Source organism: Vidua chalybeata, chromosome 2 (genome assembly GCF_026979565.1).
Source record: "Vidua chalybeata isolate OUT-0048 chromosome 2, bVidCha1 merged haplotype, whole genome shotgun sequence".
In the NCBI taxonomy this organism is placed as follows: Eukaryota; Metazoa; Chordata; class Aves; order Passeriformes; family Viduidae; genus Vidua; species Vidua chalybeata.
The window spans coordinates 112,552,125-112,566,725 of record NC_071531.1 but is presented as its reverse complement, the minus strand read 5'-3'; the positions used below and the strand labels follow the sequence as shown (position 1 = coordinate 112,566,725).

General features: G+C 38.2%; 1 protein-coding gene across 2 annotated transcripts in view; it reads left to right on the top strand.

The window, feature by feature from the left end:
- Positions 1-14,601, top strand: part of EPHA6 (EPH receptor A6) — a 368,662-nt gene that overhangs the window by 300,948 nt on the left and 53,113 nt on the right. Inside the window, exon 12 of one of the 2 annotated variants that reach the window (XM_053934139.1) lies at positions 3,401-3,523. The exons of the other annotated variant lie outside the window; for it this stretch is intronic. Within the exon in view, the coding sequence (XP_053790114.1) occupies positions 3,401-3,523 (123 nt within the window). The remainder of the gene's footprint in view (positions 1-3,400; positions 3,524-14,601) is intronic. 2 annotated transcript variants of the gene reach the window in all.

Here is a 14,601-nt window from a genome sequence, read left to right as displayed (position 1 = left end):
GCAGAAGGTGGAAGGCAGGCTAATTGATTCAGCACTCCCCCACTGCCTCTGAGCTCAGGCACTTAGCTGTAATTATTGTGAAACAGAAGAATTTACACTGAGTTATAGACTGGTATCACAGGGCTCAGAAAGTGGTGGATATTTCATGAACTCTCAGCTATTCTGTGTATTTCTAGAGTTCAACACACTTTTCCAACTAATATTGTAACTTACGTGGTTTCCCATGTTAAGGTGACACAATGTTCATAGCATGTAACTGTGGAGCAGGGAGAGGTTGGGGTTTTCTCCTCAATAAATCCATGACTGTAAGCTGCTAAATAACAACAGCATTTGAGGGCACTGAGGAATCATGACTTATTATTCTTGCCTCCTTTTCCCAGTTTAGAATCGTGTAGAAAGATCTTTCCCATCAGTGTGAGTGCACCCACTGCAAAAAGGAGTGTTAGTTCTTGCAGAAAACAACAGAAGTGGTGGGAAGCACAAGTCTCTGTATGATGTGGGCTGACAGAATGGCATAATTTCTCAAGAAATCTGGTTAATGAGCTGGCTCCAGGGGTCCCTTCCAAAGTTACACATTTTGTGATCCTGTGTCATTCATTAAAATATTTCATCAGTCTTTATACAAACAAGTAAATATTTGAGTAACTTCTAAACTACTGTAAATGCCCAAAGCTCTTATCAAAGCTCTGTCCATCTGGTGGTGATTGATGTGGCTTAACAAGAATTAATTTGCTTTATCTGCAGTGATTATCCCCTTCCCAATATAAAATCACATAATCAAGTCTCAAACCCTTTTCACATTTGTGCACATGATGAAAAAAACACACCTGGGGCTGAAAAAAAGTTCATCCTGGGGCTGTATTTTAATTCAGAGCCGTGCATGTTTAAAGATGAATGAACTTTTAATCTCTCATTTGTCTGCAGTTTTTTTGTTGATGGATACTGGTCAGGGCTGAATGTCACCAACCTTGTCCTTTTCAGGTGTTTTGGGACGTCTAGAAGAGACTAAATGAGGTCTTGTTCTAGAAACTCTGAGTTCTGCTTAGTCAGAGACATTTCTGAGGTGACAGGAGACTGGATGGGATTCAGTTGCCTGAAATGACACTCAGTGCCTACTCTTAAATATCCAACTGCTGCTTTGCCTCTTACAGCCACTTTCAGAGTGGAAATCTCCTGCTGATCATGTCATGTCTGCCACTCAGCTGGGAATGTCTCAGATTTTTTAGAGCATTTCAAATGACACAAACCATTTACACTTAAGCACCTGAACCCTGACTTTTGAGTGTGAGAGAAAAGTGATATTTGTATGTATTCTTTTAGTTATTTGCAGCTTATAAAACCTCAATAATTTCAGCCCTCTAGTTCTCTTGGTATTTATAGACTTACTTGCTCTAAAATTCACTGCTCCTTGTTTGGTTGGTTTTTTTTTTGTTGTTTTTGTTTTTATTTCTGAATATGTAAGTGAAATAAATTTGGGGTTATCTTAATTTCTTTCTATAACAAAGTAACTTATTGTAAGAGTGTTTAGGACACTGGAGTTATTTGCCATTTAAGAGCATTTAAATAGAGGAAAATGTCAATGGTGAAACTGAAGCTGTTTGGCTTTTCTGAAGGGCTGTCTGTACATATGGTGTGTGACTCAGTGGCTGTACTTTATGATTCCTATCATTCATATTTTGAAACAGGAGCAACATTCTATTTGGGAAGTCTTCATATGTTCATTATTTAGCCTTTATGTTTTAAGATGCTGTTTAGTACCAAACATCTTGGAGTTACTGGAACAATTTCCATTTTAAAATTGAATTTTTGTGTATTGTATTCTGTACTGTCTGTCCAGGATCATTTCTGCAAATATTTTAAAGTGAAAGCCATGGAATATGGAAACACTTTTATAGGAATGCCAAAGACTTCTCTTGAGTGTCCAGAGGGAAAACTTACCTTTAGCCATCAGATATAGAAGTACTGCATCTAGATTACCAATTAAATTAAATATTTTTCCACAGACTGCAGCATGACTAACTAACAAATTTAAAGGACAGATGGACTGAGAGAAAACATTAGAACTCTTGCTTGAAAATAAAAGTAAAAAACTCAAAGCTCTCCTAGGCTACTTTAAATTCAGCAAGTGCACGTGTGTTTTGAGGGTAAATCTTCCTCAATGTATTTTTATTAGTGGAAAAAAAATCTCAACTGTTGAAGGCCATTTATTTTTCTCATTTTCTATAAAGATCAAGATGCTTTCTGTCTCTTCAGAGAACAAATATGAAGTACCTGCAAGGTGAGGAAAACAAACTTGCCATTGCCTAACTTTTTGGATGGATGCTTACTTGATGCACTTGCAAAAATACCCAGATTATTCTGATTGTTTAGATTTATTGCCAGGTGGGAGAATCTTGAGCCTGTGCTTATAAGTTACATGTTCAGAGCTGTCATTTCAGATCCTTCCTTGATGCTGGCACTCACTGAGCACTAACATGAGGAAGTTGAAATGATGTCTGCAGACCTCTGTACATCTGCTGAAAGCTGAAACAGTGAATCAAATGCTAAGGCATCTTCATTTCTCACCACTGCAGTAGATATGTCACAAATACTTGCTTTAAAAGAGGTGGATGAGATAATCATTGTTTCCAGGAATAAAACCATACATGTAGGCAATGAGAAGAATATACAGTTTATTATCGTGAAAGCATAAAATTTATTGAGCTTCTGGTGACAGCAAAGCAGAAAGGGGCCATGTCCATGTTGCCTAAAATCAAAAACTTACAATTATATGGAAAAATATATAAAAAAGCTAAAAATCTTTAGGCATCATCCATACTCCTGGTTTTTGCCTGTATCAATACATTGACAGGTGTTGGAAGGTTTGACAGAAGCTCTGACTGCTGGAGCTGCCTTGACACAGAATTCAGTATTTTAGCTGCAAATTCTGATTCCCCTTTGCCCCTTGCCTGACGTGACTTTTGTCAGGTGGCTTTAAAACACTGGTGTAAAACAGCTTTGCTGGTATATCCTCACCTCTACTGGTCTGTCTTTGATTTGAACACAAAATTGTAACCTCTATGGTGGAGTCATTTGGAATGCATTATTGGAATGAATGCATTATAATAATCCCACAGGTGCAATTTGCTGTTGAAACACCAAATTTTTCTGTTGCTCCTACAAGTGCTGGAATTCTCCATTTGCAAACTATGCAGAAAACCTTTTTCTGGTTAAAGCTGTGTGTGCTATGACTTGGTTAAAAAGCAAACAAAAGCTTTTAACTGCTTTCCATGAGATCTGTTCCCATGAAACCACCGTTAACTCCGCAGAGATTTGGTTGTTCTTTCTTTAAACAGTCAACTTCTTTTGTCAGCCAGAGAACAAGTCGTTTGATTAATGATCATTTTTATTTCTTTGAAAGGATCCTTTCCGACCATTGGGGTGAAGTCTCTTTCGAGATTCCTGAGGGCGGGATTTTTAAATAGCATCCTGGCCTCACATCCAGTGGCAGGGGGTGGATCTTTACCCCCCAGCATTTCCTCTGGTAGGTATTCCAGCCTGTTCCCACACATCAGGTTTTTTTTTTGTTTTTTTTTTTTTTTCCTTCACTCTCTGCCCCATCTCTCCACACATCTCAGGGAAATAAAATACGATATTTGTCAGACAGGTAGATCAGATGTCCCTTCCAATAAAAAGCCAAACCAAAAGGAAATGGAAAAGACAGTAACTTCTTGGGAACAAGCCATTTTCCTGAACTAATGTATAGGAGAAATTATGAGGGAAACTGTTGTGCAGTGAAGTAGCCAACCTAAATATTGGAAGAGAAGGCCTGGTATCCTCTAAATCATCCATTTCATGAAGCATGTCCATGTGCACCAAAGAAGGAGAACTTTAAATATGCCACTGTAAAATCTCAGAATTTGTGACTCCGTGACTCTTCCCTAAAAATTTATATTCCCTTGCTAAAACATGGAAGCAAAACAAATTTGGAAAGGGAAAACTTAATAATTTATTAATTTGGTATTTGAAACCTTTGTGTGGTTTGGTAGCTGCAAGTTTTATCTCATGAAAACTGCCTTTTTTTTTTTTTTTTTTAATGACTTTTACCATTATTTGAACTCTTATAATTCTCTTTAAATGAGTGAGGACAGATTAGAGGCATCCTTTCCAAGACAGGCTACTTGTGTTATCCTTTCTCTTCTGGAGCCATCAAACACCATCTTCCATCAAAAGTAATAAAGGAAGAGTAAATACATATAACTATAGTTAGAACTGAATCAAAGTTCCTTTCCAAACCACATATTTCTGTGTAAAACTGGATCTGTGCATGGGCTAATGTCAGGCTGGTATCTTTTCTGGACATCCTGTGTTATCTGTAGTGTTACTTAAAAGTTTGTCTTGAAAGAGAAAAAAAAAAACCTCTTCTGGTAAGAAAAAGGAGAAAATTGGAAAATTGCATAATGTTATTGACTTGCTATACAAAAGAAACTGTTGTACTTCTCTGTGCCCCGTTTTACCTACTGCAGTAATTCTAATTACAAGGTGATTCTTACTTTTCTTTTTATTTCAAGTGCTATTATTTCTTTCTTTGCTTTCTTTGAATAGAAGCGTGTCGGCAGCTTTGATGTCTTTTCTTATGACTGTTTGGGTTTCTTTTGTCGACAGTTTGTGAAATACTTTCCATATTTTTTTTTCTCCATGGGATATCTCGGAGTGTTTAATAGCCCTTAGGAATTGTGGCAGTCAGCATCACAATGAGGTGGTACCTGTAACTAAACAACTGTTGAGCAGGAAATACTGCAGGCCCCATAAAATTCTGTTTTGAACACAGTGTTATGTAGAGCATCCCACTGATTCTGTTAAATTACAAATGGCCTTAAATTCATGAACTGGCTTCTCAACTACTTCCCTACCTACAAGTTAATTTTGTAAGATCCTCAGGACTGTTGTTTTTCTGAGTACTTGTAAAGCTTTTGATCTTATGGACTTAAAACTCTTAAATGCAGTTTGTTTAATGAAGCTCATTCATAATTCCTTGCTATTAAATGTCTTTTACTAAGAATTCTGATTCAATCTAATGAAACACTGAAAATGGGAAAAGATGGAAATGCAGCTGCATGATGTGTAACAGATATCCTCGCAAGGATAATGGAGATAAATGTTATTTGGAGATAATGGAGATACATAATGGAGATAAATGTTATTTGATCATATCTAAAGCAACAACAGCAACAAAAAAAAAGTAGGCAAAGTGGCAACCCCAAAGAAAGGGAAGATTTTTGGGTAGTTGAGAGGCAATGAAGAAGTGTGATAAATCCAATGGATGAGATGTGTTCCTCTGACAAAGAATGCATGTTGGGGGACAGGTGGCATGAAGCTCTGCAGTGCAGGTCAGAAATTGCTGCTAACAGTTGCATCTCAACAGTTTTACCTGTAGTGCTGCTATTTAAGTCTTCCTTTTTTACTTTATCATATTTACATTTATATTAAGCATGGTATGAATTCTGAATTGCCTCTTTTTTCACCAGAGATGACCAGGGGATGCCCTTTCCTTTTCTAGATTGCTAAAAGCAGCTTTGCTTTATTTGTGAGGAAAAAAAAAAAAAAAAAAAATCCTACACATTAAAAAAGGAAAAAAAAAAAGAAAAAACCAACCAAGAATACCATGAAAACAAATCTTGACAAGGTAGTGCTGGTCTGGGATGTAAGAGACTCAAAACTGACTCTCTTGCTGTGCGTGATTCAGTGGAGATGTTTGGGCTTGTGTTGGACAGTAGCTCTCATAAGCCTAACAGAGGTACTTAACATTTAATAACTGCAGAATTATAACCTAATTGTTTCACATATTGGTCATGGGTAAGATTCCAGTTAATTTAACTACATGGGAGACTTAAAATGCCAGCATTATTCTGCTATTAGGGTCATTGGGAACAAAGATCATGAGAGGCTTTTTATTTACCAAAACCTTTAACTCAAGCTAAGTGGCAGATTCCCTTCCAAATACTCAGAAAATTTATTTCTAACTAAAGACAAAATGCTTTTAGATCTTTTTTCTACAAAATTTGCCACAGATGTTTTAATGAAACACAGAACTAAACTAGAAAGCCTGCTATAAGTAAGTGTCTGGAAAGCAGCTTGGCAGGGCCATGCAGCTGTTGGTTTCCTTTTTTCCCTTTCTACTTTCATCTCAGTAGTTGAGAGGAGTGTATTTCTTTTACCATTGCATTGACAGCTGATGTTCAGTTTTGTGTAATTCAGCTTTTACACTGTGCAGAGATTCTCTCATGTAAAAGATATCCTCATTTAGCCAATTTAAAGATTAATTTATGCTGCTGGGACGAGGCATTACGTCTTTCTGCATAAATAGATTGTCTTGAATGTAGGTGTTTTTTAAGCCTAGACATAACTTCTAATGCAATAGTGCTTATATTTGATAGTTACATCAAAAATCTGTCACTGCTATAGAGCAGTTTCACCAGAAGCAAAACTTAAAGTGGGCCTGAAAAACTTATCTTAGATTCTTGCAAAAACAAGCCCATTTGCAGACAATAGCTTCCTTTTTGCTTAGCTATCATTTATGTCACAAATTACTTCATTCCTTGTTATTCCACCTGTTAGCAGTACAAATTGACATGACTTAGCTGATGTAGGTCTGCACTGACAGATGGACTCACATGAGCAATAAGTACTTTTTCTCAAGTGATAGCCTTGCATATATTAAAAAGAATTCTTAAACCACTTAGCATTTACATCACACTGACACTGGCACGAGCTGCTGAAGCTTCCTTCATGACACACACACACCTTGTGAAAACCCAAATTATAAACTTGCCAGAGATGCATCTCTCTCTTCACATTCTCTTCCAAACTACACACCCTGTTCTTTGCTCCACTTTGGGGAAGCTCTCAGCTCGCTCCTCCTGCAGCTCCTGATTGAAGTGTCCTGTGAAGGGTTTGTTGTGCAAATGCCCACAGAAGTTACAGGCTGGAAGCTTCATGATGCTCTGCTGTCTTTGAAGAGTCAGAGATTGCTCAGCTTGCTGAGCTGGGAAGGTAAAAAGGGAAAATAAATACTTCTCCTACTGTTCCTTTCAAGCTAAACTCCTTCACTGAGTTTTTCTGTCAACAAGATCTAGAGATGGGTGCCAGGCTATGAGCTACCATGGAAAGGTTCTGGTAGCCAAACCTCTCCTTCAGACTGTTCAGCGTTCAAACTGCATTAGCAGGAGAGAACCATCAAAATTATTCTTGCCATAAACTCCTCTCTGTAAGTGTCATCTCCCCATCGTGCTGTGGTCAGCAGTTGGATCATTGTCCCCAGTTCCACTCACAGAGCCCCTCTCTGGAGCTTCTGTGGAGGCATCCTGATGTCACTTTTTAAATGAAATGTGACCATCAGTTATTTCCTGCCACTTAATTTGTGAGTGTTAACCATCCAGCCCCTTGACACTGTGGGAAAAATAGAAGCAAAGAAATTTGGCTTGAACAACCCACCTTTGTGAACATCAAAAAATATATTGCATGCAAGAAATTGAGAATGCACTTAACTTTCCAGAAACTGGAAGTGATATAGGATGGTTTGCTCACTGCTGTCCTGAATTCCACAAAAAGCACATTCTACAGAGGATATCCCCTCTTCAGTGTTTTACTGCCTAGTTATTTATGGCTCTTTGTCTAATACACATTACAATGTTCACATTTATTCCACAGAGCTCCTCAAAAAACTCATGCATAATTGTAGAGTACTACACTAGATGATTAACAGTTTTCTTTTGCCCAAAATTAATATTTTATTACAATTTCCAAGTGCACCTGAGTGAGCCCATTATTCTTGATATTGTATAAACTGACATTTGAAAGCAAATTGTATTGACAGACCCTTATTGAACAAAATTACTCGACAAGAAACCATCAAGGAGCAATTGTACATAGTGAATTCAACTATGATTATAGTACTCCAGTAATGAGAAAAGTAACTTTTTTCCCCCAGTTAATGCATTTTCCTCTACTCTGAATTCCAGCACCTACACTTCTGTATTTGTTGTTAAATGAAAACTGCTAATTCTTTCCCAGTGATTAACAAATCTTGATTTTTCTATTGCATATGCATTTCCTGGGATACCTGAGCCAAATGGCTCTTCCAGTTTATTCTTTCCAGCCTCAGTGTTCCACTGGAATGTTTACCTTATAGACCCTGTAACTAATACATCTTGGCATGTATTTTCTGAGAACAGAAGTTCAAATGTAGATGGACTTTCCCATTAGGCAGGCAGGCAGGGAGTACTTCAGAACCAAAATAAGGATAAGTAGCATTAATACTGAAAGAAACATATTTTATGCTAGTTCATTAGGGTCAAGATTGAACTGTAAAACTGGGGTTAAGCTCTGAGTGTAGGGCATGGTAAAATCAGGTTTTCATTCTTCACCATTGCTAAATATCTTATTTCATGCTCAGGTGGTCATAGTAAACAATTCCAAACATTTAAATCCTAGAAGTTCAGAAAAAAAGTATTTGCATATGTGGTCATTTTTACATAATATACACTACTATTGTATATTTTTAAAAATCTGACTAGAGAAAATGTGGAAATTTATTGTTACAAGCATGTTAGTTGAAGAAAGTTTCTGTTGCTTACTGACAGAAGCAGAAAGATATGAAGAGGAGAGCAGGAGGGGCTTGGCAGATATACACAGAAGTATATTTGTAAATGAGATGCACACAGATTTTCTTTGTTTCAAGATTAAGGGAAAACTGAACTCCGTTTTTTGCCAGTGGTAAAACACTGAATGTAAAATCATAATCAGAACTGGTTCATTTTTGTGAGATGGGAGGCAGGAGAAACAGCTAATGTGGATAATGTTTAAATAGTTTTGGTCTGTTTTAGGTAGGAAGCCAGTGTGCCTTTACCAAATTCAACTTGCTGCAGTAGCATTCCCAGGCCCAAATACTGAGCATGGGAAATAATCTGCCTAAATCTGAATTTTACACAGTGGTATTTAAGAAGCCCTATTTTAATACAGTGGTATTTTAATACAGTGGTATTTAAAAAGCCCTTTTAGGTGGCTTGTGCAGTTGGTGAAGACTAGACAATCCTGTACAGACTCATATCACCTGTCTGTGACACACAGTTAGAGTCAGAGCTGGAGGGAGAAGCTTGACACTGTGTGCCTTCATGTTCTGAAGGTAAAAACCCTCAAAAACAAATGATGAAAAACCCCAAGAGATCACAAAAATATCACAATGTTAGGTCCAGGGCATCATGTATTTGTTGGAGCCCTGACTCGTGATGTTTTGTTTTCTTAATTTTGGATTTGCAGCCCACATGTTACAACCCAAAGCTCCTTTGTGGGTTCCAGAACCTTCAGGAGTGTTGATGTGTGACCTCCACTACTTCTGCACAAGAGAAGTGATGCCTTGCTCATAAAGGAAGAGTGGTGGTTCATGAGTTTTTTATAGCTCAGTGGTGTCTCAGATATTTAATCTTTATGTAGACTAAAGGGAAATGGGGCAAAACAGCTCAAATGGTAAATGGAAAAATACACAAAGGATATCCCAAGGTCATGTCAGAATCTTATCAACTTCTCAATTAGGGATTATATCAAATAAACAACAAATGACATTTTAGAATAGGATTGAAATAATACCTTAACCACATCATTAGGCTTATGAAAGCACAAAACCCTGTTTCATTGTAACCTTGTGTGTGCTTTTTTAAAATTTTGCTCCTTTTCAAATTTACATTGTAGCTTACAGCTTCTAAATATGATGCCCCTATGATAATAGGTAAATTCACAACAGAAGTTAAGTAGGATTTGCTTCTTGTGTTCCCTAAGAACTTGTTATGAATCGTGGCAGACTGAACATGAAGTGCAGAAGCCCCCAGGGGGGAATTTCACATGGTTTAAACTCCTTTACGTGCTCTGGGGTCAGCAGGGTGAGTGATCATTGATGCAGTCAGACTCTGTGGTCTAATTCTGAACCAAAGAACATCCCTTGCCCTTTCCACAGGAGGATGTGGCTTGGTATGAACCCTGAGGAGCTTCAGGGTGAGATGTCACTAGATTAAGTGAAATATGCTGAATTTCAGTTATAAAGTAACTGAGGTGAATTGTTTTGGTTAATCAAACTGGGCAAAAGTCTCTCAAACTGAATCTGAACAGAATGCATTATCTGTTATGAGTTTTTCTCTCATTCTTTGCTTCAGTGCTAAAGCAAAAGTGCCATTTTTTGTATTTCTCTAATATAATTTTAGCTATTATTTCTCTCTCACCTACCCAACCCCTAAGTAGTGCCAAAAAAAACCCTATTTCTTCTGGTTTACCCTCTCCTGCATTCCACTTGCTTCTGTCAGGGAAAGATAAGGATCAGAAAATCAATAATGGAAACAACATAGCTGCTTTCTCTTCACAGTTCCACTTCCCTTTCCTCAAAATCTTCCAGAATATCTTCTGTAGGCACACTGGAGGATTGATGTAGATTAGGGCATGCAGGAGCAGCAGGACTCCTCAAATTTCTGCTGTCCAAAGCACATTCTCCCTTTGTCATGTGAGGAACCAGGAGAGCCACTTGCAGTGCTGCCTGCAACACGAGGTTGCAGGTTCTCAAACCAGGTTTTTATAAATATTTAATATTTAAAATATTTTATACATTTATGCATGCAGACTTTTCCTGGCTTCTGAAACACACCAACAGGCAATGGGTCACAGGGTAGTAAGTGGAAAAGCATTTAGTGTATAATTACAGGAAAACAGGTTTATGTTGTGAAATATTTTCAGATTGTGTGGATACAATAAATCTTCAGGTAGCAGTGGTAGCTGTGTGGCCATACCTTACTAACATTTAAACAGGATCTTATGGTCATTCATGTGTTTTGAATTGCTATTAATTGATTTTGCAGAAGTATTTTCTCCTGACTAAACTAACTTAAGTAATGATATTTGGTACATAGACATGAGAAAATCCAAAGTGCTCTAGGAGCAAGATAAATAGGTTATATGTATGGGATTTCCCGTGGTAGCAGGATGTAAATATGTTATCCCATCCTGTTTGCAGTCTCTGGCTTCTAAACTCTCAAAAAGGAGTGTGGAACTGCAACTTCTATTTTTTGATGCTGCTTGGACACAGGTCTTAGTCAGGGGCCTTCTGTCATGTGAGTCAAGAATTCAAGTGTGGTAGCTTGCAGAAAAATTCACATTGGCTTCATGTGAATTGATGTGGGCTAACAATGCAAAACCAAAAATGCAAAGTGGCAGAATTATTTTTTATTGCTTTTTTTTTTTTAAATAATCTTTAGTTTTCTTTCTTTTTTTCCTCTACCTGTTTTGTATTATGGAAATTTTATTTCTAATTCACTGGAATTCATTCTTTCTGGTGCATACAGATGCATTTCAGTGATGACAGGAGAGAAGCAGCTGCAGTGCCGTGGCCAGTGGCTCTCTGATTTGAAGGGGTGTGTAAGGAATGGAGCAGCTGTGAGCTCCAGGAGTGCCTGGGCATTCCCCTGGGCTTCCCTGGGAGCGTGGAAGGCACAGCCCTCACCCAGGGTGTGCCCCTGTGTTTGGGGCTGGCTTATCTCTGCTTTAGCAGGAGATAAATCCCTGGCAACCAGCAGCAGGACACGGCTTTGGAATGAAGAGGTGCCTGACAGGGAGGTGATTTCCTCAGCCATGTGGATTCTGATCCACAGAAGTGGTGGAGCAATATTTTCTAATATGAACCAGGGAGCAGGTGCCAATCTGGGCTGTTTTAAGTGAAGGAATGGGTACCATGTGTTTATGTTAACAAATCTATCCCCATAATTGGTATTAGAGATTTCATTGTAAGTCTGTGGAAGAAGAACATGTGCTAACTATCCTTTTTGGAGGATTAATCTTACATAAAACATTCATTAAAGGAGGCTTTGCTGCATTATTTAAAATGACAACAAGAGACAACAAGCTGAATATTTTGTCATTGATATGACACTTCAGATTCTCTTCCTTATTCATCACTCTGGCACTCAATTAAATTGCATGCTATCAAAATCTTGTGTTGTGGGGAAAAAAAACCTAAAAATATATACAATGTGAATTTCAGATTTAATCAGTATTTTACATTATTTGGCAATTGATGGCTTTTTTTTTTTTCTTTGCATTCCTGCTTGTTAAAAAAATGACAAGCAGATTGATCAATGGAAAATACAAGATTGCAGCATATTTTGGGGTGGCATGACATCAATACAGGTTGTTTGTCATTTTTAGTGGTTTTGTTTGAGTGGCACTGTAGTGCAGCTGAGTGGGAGAACTGCAGTGAAGAACTTTCTTAGGGAAAGTTGTCCAAAGCAGTCAGCCTCTTGTCACAAGGTGGGAGTTGCCTCAAAACAGTGAACAGCCCCTGCCCCTTCCATAGATTCATCTCAGTTGTGATAAATTGAATTGCTGGCCTTTTCCTGCATCATGCCAAGCCCCAGTGCTGCTCTTGTGTGGTCAGTGTGGCTTTCTGGGATGCTGGAACTCTGAAATGGATCTCCCAGAGCCACAGTTACTCCACGTGCAAGGAGGGAAAACTGCTTTAGACAACATCCCACATGTGTCTGGGGCGGGAATATTTATGCTTTCCCAAAAATTCTGAGAATTGAGGATGTATGAGAATGTGAGGAATGGTATCAGTGTGTGTGTCATGTATAAATACAGTTATTATTTCACGTTGTTATCTTAACTATGTAGTAAAATGATACACCTGTTATAATGTGCTGCAAATTATAAATGTGATACATGTAGTGTGTAAAATCTGTATTTAGAGTTCTGAGGACACTATAATTCCTCTGCTTTAAAAGGTCTGTTTTCTCACAGTACTCCCCACTCCAGCAGTGCTAAGCATCTAAAACTGCTGCAAGGCTGATTTGTTTGACTGATCTGATCATTGAACCAGCTTCAAACATTTTTATTTCATCCTCCCCCAGTTCAAACAAGAAGCTGTGTGCTTTCCTCTAGCAACACCCACAGTTTTTAGCTCTGTGGTTCCAAGCCCTTGGCTGACACCTTTTTCAGTGTCCTTTTTGCATTCCTTCTCTTGTGTGGCTCTTGACTGCAAAATTAACTCAGTTCTTCAGATCCTTCTCCTGTACTTGTTCCTGTATCCGTGTGGAAATACTGCCCTGAACATTCCCTGGGCAATTCTTTGGACTGGAGATGGGTGTGTTCCTATCCCAGGAGGTTCAGCCATTGATGGAGGTCAGGAGTGCCTTGGCTGCCATCTGTATCCTGCTGCTCTTTGTCCTTAAACCTCTTTATTCTCCATTTTTTGTGCTGTAAGCAATCCTGGGAAAATAATTCAATGCCTTCCAGCATTGCATTAGCCTACCCCTTAATAAAATAATCAAAGATTGCTTCTCTGTCTCAGAGACTTCTCTTCCTCACTCTCATTTATTCATCCCTGTTCTTGTTTTGAGGATGAAGACTTCTTAGTGCCATGAGAACAATGTGCATTTTCGTAGTCTAAGTAAGAGCTTTTTTAAAAATTTATTTAGATGCAAACACTATAGTAGTTTGGAAATCTCCCAGTATTATTTTTAAAGTCAGTTTTGCAATCCTTTTTAAAACTAAAGCAGTATTTTGTGTCTGTACAGGGGTCCAGCACATACAAGTTTTTCTGGACTCAAATTTCACTACTCTGTAAAGGTTAACATACTGGCAATAGAGCCAGTGTTGCTGCTTTGGTGGTAAAAGTTCCCACTGGATTCTGCTGTGTTCCAGAATTTTTTACTATGTCTTCAAGCCACCCTGACAACAGCTGAGACACTTTTAATCCACGGGTGCTCCAAAGACAAATACTGTGCTGACTAAAAATGTCACTGTCACAGTCTGGCTTGGAATACATAAATAGCTCCAGGGATACCTTAAACTTGCAGCCAAAATCAGGTGGCTTTTATCAAGTGCTGTCACACTAAAGACCAGATTATTTGAGAATTTGTGTCCAGATTAAAGATTTTTGCTGGAGATATGCAAGTGATGGAGCCAGGTTTATTTTCGGTGTCTTGACACAATCCCACCTCACTTTAATTTGAAATTTAGGTAGCATGGCAAATGCTACAGACAGTGGGAAGCTATCAGCCTACGTGACTAAATTTACTGATGATATGCTGATTTTCTGATATACAGCAACCTGTTAGAAGGACAATGCTGCTTTTTTGGTGTATTTAGTGCCATTCCTGTGCTGTCACTTGGAAGAGCTGGTTTTGTGTTAAGGCACGTCATTTCAAGTCATTCAAGTTGAGTGCTTTAAAATCTCATTGTCCAGTGAAAAAATAAAAAAAAATCTTCTTTAAATCCACAGATTAATGCATATAAATATATTTCCTAGTTACTTTAACCTAGGAGCATAGGGTCTAAGCAAAAGGAAGTACAGGTGGGGTTTCTTTGGAGGGAGGAATATTTTGTGAGAGAATGTAGAAGACTTAATAGTTCTGTTTAGCAAGTATGAAAATAATTTGTGTTGAAGGATATGAATCTAAGGAGCATAAAAGCTGCAATGAGAGCCTGTGAACCTCTAGAGAAAATTACAGCTTCTGGAAAGTCTAGAGTGCCAAAGGATTACCCACAGGAAACCAGGAGTTCTGTTTTAAAGCTCCATTTGTCCTTCCC